This window comes from Patella vulgata, chromosome 4 (assembly GCF_932274485.2).
Source record: "Patella vulgata chromosome 4, xgPatVulg1.2, whole genome shotgun sequence".
Taxonomy (NCBI): Eukaryota; Metazoa; Mollusca; class Gastropoda; family Patellidae; genus Patella; species Patella vulgata.
The window spans coordinates 84,100,289-84,108,274 of NC_065882.2; the positions used below are offsets into that span (position 1 = coordinate 84,100,289).

Consider the following 7,986-nt stretch of genomic DNA (forward strand, 5'->3'; position numbering starts at 1 on the left):
ATGTCCGGGTAATTTGACCTCTTCTTAGCACACTGCATGGCGTATGCCTGTATGCCTGCTTCATCAACCCAGTTGGACAAATTAAGAAACAAATTAGTTGAAACCAATTTCAGTTTTATTTCTTCCGTGTCTTGAAAATTTAAACATTTAAAAACTTATAAATAATCAAAATCAAGAATAGGAAACAAATTTTTAATGATAATACATGTTCCTGAAGAAACAGGAAACAAATTTTTATTGATAATACATGTTCCACAAGAAATAGGAAACAAATTTTTAATGATAATACATGTTCCTGAAGAAACAGGAAACAAATTTTTAATGATAACACATGTTCCTGAGGAATAAGACTTCCAATTGATGTGGGCATTTCATTTACAATTTCTACAAAAGGTGTATTTCATTGTCACAAATCAATCATTCAATGAACAAAGTTATATAACTAATAAACATAAAAGTATAAAGATTAAAGTTTCTACTGTAAATATTATAATAATGTGATTCTAGATGAATCAAGATAATATCTTCCATCTGAACGCAAAAATAAATAGATGATGTATCTTTTAATAAAATGTGAGAAAGCGAAATGGGGTTTAATGTCCACTGCACAAAAACTTTGGTCAATTTAATTTTAAAAATTTGCTTGTATGGGTCTTTAGCAGTGAGAGGAAATCAGAGGACCTCTAAGAAAACCCACAGGGTTGGACAGGCGACCGTACTCCTTGTCACGCACAAGTGTGGGATCAAAACCACGCCACTTGACTCAATGACAGACCTTATGATCTATAGTGATCTAAAATGAGTAGAAGATACTCATTTTTTAACTTAGTCAAGGTATTGTTGTAAGAAAACTATACACTGAATTTCACCACACTTAGATGTAGAGTGATCATATTTCAAAGCATTGACAAATCAAAATGCTCAATATTGCTTAGCCTAAATGGAAAAAGCTCATCATCGACCTCAGTCAATGTCTTCACCTTTACATCTTTACATCAAGTGGGAACATTATACCATAATTAGAGAGAGAGATAGAGAGAGAGAGAGAGAAATGGGGTTTAACATCCACTCACAAAACTAGGTCATTTCGGGACTAACCTATGGTTCTATTTTATTTCCATAATTGCCTTGCACGTAGGGGTCTTTACCTGTAAGAAGAAACCAGAGGACCCAGAGAAAACCCACGAGTTTGGATATACCACAATTAGATGCAGAGTTATTGTATAACATCTGGATAGACAGACAAACCCATTTTAATAGTCCCCTGCTCAATTTGATAGGTGGGGATCACTGTGGCTAAGAAGCTGGCTCGCTAGCCTGGAGGTCGGGTGTTTGATCCCTGCATTGGCCGAGAAAGTTCATCCAGAATTTCCGGCAGTGATGCAGGAAGGACGGCCTGACAAGGTCAGCTGTTTAGTTGTTTGGATGGTATGAAAAACCGAGGTCCTGTGTACACATTGGCATGCACGTAAAAGATCCCTTGACAGTTGGAATTTGATATAAGAGTAGACCGTAGTGCCGCTGTCCGGGAAAAATTTCCCTCATAGCACACTGTATGGCGTATGCCCGTCTTCATTAGCCCAGTTCGGAGCAGAACAGTAGGATGTTAAACCCCATTTCATTTCATTTCTTTGATGGGTTGTGAACAAAACAAAGAGACAAGTAATTCAATGAATAACTCTACATAAAAACACAGACTGAATATCCTTTAACTCGGTGTCTGATGATATTATATTTGTAAGATCTAAAGTTTCTAAATGTTTTAACAATAACAACGATTTTATTCCACCAGATGTAATTTCCGAACATCCAGAGATATTCAAATATCGGAGCTGCGTTAAACCTGATGAGATTTCATCAAGACACGCATCTGATAACCCAGCTGTGCGAGATAAATTTAATTTCTCTAAAAGTTTCAAATGACGACTAATATGATGCATAGATAATTCTGTTATCGTGGTTCCTGCGAGTTCAAGGTATTTTAATTTGGTCAAATTCATCGCAATACTTGTCAGTCCATTCTGCCCAACTCTGTAACACTCATTTAACATAAGTTCTTCCAAATTCGACCATTGATTTAAATCTTCTATGTCAAAATTATCCACTCGAGCACTTCCGGATACATTTAATGATTTTAGCTGAGGTAACAACGCTGTTTTATTGCTGTCTAACTTGAACCATCGTGGCTGCCACACGGACGAACGAACAGCTAAAGTTGTCAGAGTAGCGGGAAGTTTTTGACAATCTAAGTTATCGGTGTTACACTGATACAGATGAAGTATTTTGATATTTGGACATCTTTCAGATAAATCTTTAAGCATGGCATCGGACATGGAATATTTCTTGTTTTTAGGACCAGCTGAAAGATAAAAAGTTCCGAGTAAATAATAACAGGAACATGTTGTCATCAGGGTATGGCTTCTAGCTAGCCAATATGATTAAAATACAGATCTATATTTCGTTTCGTTTTTTATATTTTCGATGGTCTACACTACGTGAAGATCTGACCGTTTGTCTTGATAGGTTGCGTCAGGTTGTCCGAGCGGCTTTTATGACGTCAGACATTGATTAATCAATCAGCGTTGACGTTTCTAGTGGTTTATCCGCAGTTTCCTGCATCACAAGCCAAGAAGTCCCCATAACAGACTGTTTCATTGGCTAATCCCTCACTTCAACCAGAACGTGAGTTATACAACAACTCTTTCAGATCCTAGAGTTGTGAAGACAAGTAAAATGAAATTTTGATCTATAAAGAACGAAACGAAATAGGATCTGTGTTTAAACCAGATTGATAGATAGCTAGCTAAATCTTTAAGATGATGATTGTCATTTAAAGACGAGAGAGAAATGGAATTTAAAGTCCACTTGACAAAAACTAGTTTATTCCGGGATTAATAATTCGCTTGCATGTACAGGTCTCTCTTTAGCAAGGAGCAAAACCAGAGGACCCAAAGAAAACCCACATGCAACCCTTCATCCCAGATCAAAGGGCTGAAAGAAAAAAAAATAAAAGAACATAGTTTCATCAGGGTGTGGCTTCTAGCTAAATCTTAACGCTGACGAGCTAATATTCTTAACATTTAAGGGAAGAAAAATGGAATTTAATGTCCACTCGGCACAAACTAGGTTATTTCTGGACTGACACATTGGTCAATTTTATTTAAAAAACTTGCTTGCGAATAGGGGTGGGAGGAACTTGGAAGACCTGGAGAAAACCCACGAGGTTGGACAGTTGGGAATCGAAACCATGCCACTTGACTGAATGATCGACCTTATGATCTAATGGCATGCATTAAACTGTTCGTCTATCCACCCCCCTCCCCTCTTTATTTAAGTGATTTTGAATATATTGCCAACTTCAATATTCTTGTAGTTGAATATCTAAAAGGGATATCAGCCTAAAAATGGTTCCTCTCTCGTCAGTATTTACAAAGATATCATGAAATCATGAATTGAAACATCCAGCATCATTGGCAGACGAGATAAACTGGATATGATCAAAGCATTTTAGTGTGGATTAAGCTTGCTATTTAAACCTCCCAATACTCAAAGCCCAGCTTAACCGGTACAGGGCCCTGGGCCTGATTAGAATCGCAGGACCCATAATAGCTCAGTCTCTGCCCGATTACTGTAAAACTTTCATCTGGAATTTAAATTTTTTCTCATTTTGCCATGAACCACGGGGACCCCTAAACCTGGGCACCTCAGGCCCATGCCTAAGCTGGGCTTTGCCTATACTCACCACTTTTTGAAAAGCCTCTAATTTTCATGGATATTAAAACATCTGAGAAATGTGCTCGAATGACTTTCCACATTTTAGACATGTCTAACCGATATGGTGTCAGGTCAACATGGCGCCACAGTGTATTATCACGAACAATTCTTCTACATCGTCTATTTACCCTGAAAACAGACAAATTAAAGGCTTGATACGTCATTTAACACAATACGGTGAGAGAGAGAGAGAGAAATGAGGTTTAACTCCACTCGACACAAACTAGGTCATATGGTTTTAATGTTTTATGTCAATAATTCGCTTGCGTGTAGGGGTCTTTAGCAGTGGAAGGAAACCGGAGGACCAGGCGCGAGAAAACCCAAGAGGTTGGACAGGCGACCCTACTCCTTGTCACATACAACAGGGGATTCGAAACCACGCCAGTTGACTCAATGACAGGCCTTATGATACAGCGTGCACGTGCTAACCATTCGACCATCCACCCCCCTAACACAATAGGAACCTCTTGCAAAGTGTGAAAGAGTCTGGTTATTCTCTTCTTGTCAATCAATGTGCTTTAAAGTCTCACTGCATCATTGCAGGGCCCACGGTGGCTAAGTGAGTAAGACGCTGGCTCGAGGTCACAGGTTCGATGCCAGTGTTGACTAAAAAAGTTCATCAGAATTTTCCGGTGTGGTTTACCTTGTCAGTGGTGCAGGTTGACTGTCTAGTCATTTGGATGGTACGAAAATTGAGGTCCTGTGTAAACATTGGCGTTCATGTAAAATATCCCTTGACAGTTGGAATTCGATATAAGAGTAGACTGTAGCGCCACTGTCCGTGCAAAATTTAGAAAAATATGATTAACGGGTATTCTGTCTTAAGAGTGCTGATAAATGAATGCCAGTCAAGTCGTCCACAAGCAAAGTCGTCCACACGAAAAATCTGGTTAAGTCGTCCACACCCGTTGGTGGAGTCGTCCACAATCGTTGGTGGAGTCGTCCACACAACTTAGTATAATTTCTGGATATAGTAATACGTTGGTGGAGTCGTCCACACGACTCGTGTAACAGTTTGATTAGAAGATAAAATTGAAGGTTATTTCTCGCGGCCTTGTGGTTGATTCTCCGATGCCATCCCTCGACGTCGTTGTTGGTTCTAATTGGTTGTAAAAATACACACCAATTTTCGACATCCCAGGAATCCATCCATGTTCTCTGAATATACAAAAATAATTCTTTAAGTAGTTTTGTAATTGCGTATCTTTCTTGTATTTTTAGGAACTCTGGTGAGATGTGCTCTGCCGGAAGAAAGGGGAGTGCGAAGATCTTCCGTATGGTGCGGTATACATCGATAATACTAATCAAACAAACAAAAATGCTAAAATCATAACGCCAATTAACAAACAATACAATAAACTTTATTACAAAAACACTGTTAATACTAATCAAAAATGTTACAATCAAGTTTCAAGTTTTTATTACCCTTGAGTCAAAGACTCATCGGGAAAAACAGAAATATTTACAAAACAAAAATGAACAATACAAATATCCACATATACTAATATATAAACACAGTATTTACAAACAAGAATCGGGATATGGAGAGTAGAGTGGCCGTATATTAATTGTTACTTTTCCGTTTAATCTCTTCATCTCTTATTTTATTAGAAAAATATAAAAATCTACCAAGGTTTACAAGTTCAGATACATTTTTAGTACATAAAAGATTAAATAATTTAAAAACACTGGGGTTCGAATAATAATGTTTTTTTATATATTTATATCTCAGATTTTTATAAATTGGACAAATTAAAACAAAATGGTACTCATCTTCAATGTCTTCAAAATTACACAATGTACATAATCGTTTACTTCTCTCAATATATTTAGTACTATATCGTAACCTTTCAATATTTAAATTATGACTGGACAAACGGATTCTTGTAATTTCAAGTCTTTATTTTCTGTCTATTGGTTTAGTCAAATAATATTGTAAGCCAAATGTATTCACAATATGTTTATAAATGATACATTTACTTGATAATTCAAATTTCTCAATACAATCCTGTCTAAATATGTCTAATAATCTTTGTCTGATGATATGGATACAATTTGTGTTTAAGAGTTGAGCAGGTTTTTCCCGTAAATCTCCCAAGCCAATTTTAAAAAGTTCCTTCTTAACATTCAGGACCCATGGGTCATTATTTATTAACATATTAGAGTAGCAAGAATTAAGTAAAACATTAGTAGAAGAACGTATTTTAATCCAGTATTTAAAGATCCGTAATTTTCTCGTAATGATTAAAGGGAAACGTCCAAGTTCATAATAGATCATGTGGGAATTTGTGGTTGTTCTTGTATCTAAGATTTTCTTAAGGTACCTTAAATGTATTTGTTCTATATCATGTCCCGAATGAAAACCCCAAACTTCAGCTCCATAATTTAGAATACAAGAAATAAAAGTATCGAAAATACAAAGTTTAGTTACAATATTAAAATAATTTTCATTACAAATTTTTGAGACTGAGAAGAGAGCTTTTCGACCTTGTTCAGCAATATGTTTTTGTGTAATTAGATATTTAACATTAAAATTTAGTAGTACGCGGTGGGAATGTTTTCTGTGGGAGTATACTCCATGTCATTGTTATAGAACTGAGGAGATCCACTGCTCAGACATCGCCTCTTACTTCTTCTGTCTGCTGGGGGATCTTTCCATGGTCTGTACACAGGCGCAGTTTTGGGCAAAGTGTTTTCTTTATCCTCATCATGAACAGACTGTTCATACAATTTCCCATCTATAAAGAGTTTATCCCTTACCATCCGAGTTTTATGACCTTTCTGCTTATAGTTCTTCATGACACGGTAAAGTATTTTTCGTTTCTCTTCAATAATGGCTGGGAATTGTTGGTTGATGCCATACGGCTTATCTTTGAGTCTGTTTGAAATACTGAGTATATACTCCAGGTCTCTGTGGTAAATGAATCTGGCTACAATTGGGAGATTACGCCCCGTGTCATGTCGACCAAAACGATGCACATTCCCAAATTCAAAATAATAATCCACACCTAGTTCATGCACAATAAACAGTCTTAGTAACTCTTCTGTATTTTCACCCGTATTTTCTTTTAGACCTTGAAATATAAGATTATTTTTCATAGAGCGACACTGCAGGTCAATGACAGTTTGGAGAAGTTTATCATGATCACTCTTAATACTGCTCACTTGATTTACAACTGACTTAGAATGATCACTAATACTTTTTACGTCTGTTGAAAGTTTCTCAATCCTTTCATAATTTTCTTCGGTTTTCTTACTAACCTTATCACATAAATTACTGATCTTCTTCAAGCTATCATCCCGGTCTTTATCTTTCTCTTTCATAGTTTTCAGATCTATCACCGATATTTGGCTCTTCATCCCAGCTAAGCTAACAGTGACTCAATATTTCCGATCTTAACCATTACATGTTCTAACCTTTTCATTATTAAATCCATATTAGTTAACAATTGAACAATTTGATTCATAATGGGTCCATCATCTAATACTGGTAAATCCATAGAACTATCGACAACATGGAGTAAACTTTCGAAGGACAATCATAACGTCAATTAAAAGCAAATATACTTTATTAAAAAAACATCGTTAATACTAATCAATCAATCAAAACTGCTAAAACCATAACGCCAATTAACAAACAATACAAAATACAAGTATACTTCATTGCAAAAACATCGGTGAACAACAAACTAACAAAACAAACAATAACATCGGCGTTTTGAGTACGAGTAAATTGTGTACGAGTCTTATTCTTAGTTGTGGACGACATCACCAATGCCTTGTGGACGACTCCACCAATGGGTGTGGACGACTTCACTGTGGACGACTTTGCTTGTGGACGACTTCACTGGCACCCCTGATAAATGTCTATAAAAATGAAAGTAGATAAGGGGGTTCTCAATAAAATCAATCTGTTTCTGCATTAAAGAAAAAAATATTAGTGATTTTTCATATCTAATTGTTTTTCGAGGCTCTTGCATCATCTGTAATATTTACCGTCCGGTTAAACAAAGATCTTTCACAGGTAAATAACTCAAAATATCTAAAATGATATTATCCGGCAGTGTATTGAAAGTTGCCATTTTGATCACATCACGTGACTTAGACATCTTTATCAAGTAATGAACCAGTGCAGAAATGCAGACGTCTTGATAATCGACAAAAATTAATCATCATCCCGTTATTGATGACGTAGTGAACACAGGAAAGAGA

The 7,986-nt window shown here is 36.3% G+C and overlaps 1 protein-coding gene across 1 annotated transcript; it reads right to left on the reverse strand.

The window, feature by feature from the left end:
• Window positions 1-334: 334 nt before the first annotated feature.
• On the reverse strand, window positions 335-7,898 carry LOC126819669 (F-box/LRR-repeat protein 12). The gene is made up of 3 exons (XM_050547833.2): window positions 7,771-7,898; window positions 3,743-3,903; window positions 335-2,359 (listed from the first exon to the last, which is right to left on the reverse strand). The coding sequence occupies exons 1-3, from the start codon at window positions 7,881-7,883 to the stop codon at window positions 1,668-1,670; spliced, it is 966 nt and encodes a 321-aa protein (XP_050403790.1). The 5' UTR covers window positions 7,884-7,898; the 3' UTR covers window positions 335-1,667.
• Between the last annotated feature and the right edge of the window lie 88 nt (window positions 7,899-7,986).

Excerpts from the sequence above, each read along its gene's own strand:
- LOC126819669 (XM_050547833.2), bottom strand. The coding sequence starts at position 7,883 with ATGTCTAAGTCACGTGATGTGATCAAAATGGCAACTTTCAATACACTG. Across the intron at positions 3,904-7,770 it reads GATCTTTGTTTAACCGGACG|GGTAAATAGACGATGTAGAA; the intron begins GTAAATATTACA and ends GTCTGTTTTCAG. Across the intron at positions 2,360-3,742 it reads TAGAGGCTTTTCAAAAAGTG|CTGGTCCTAAAAACAAGAAA; the intron begins GTGAGTATAGGC and ends TTTATCTTTCAG.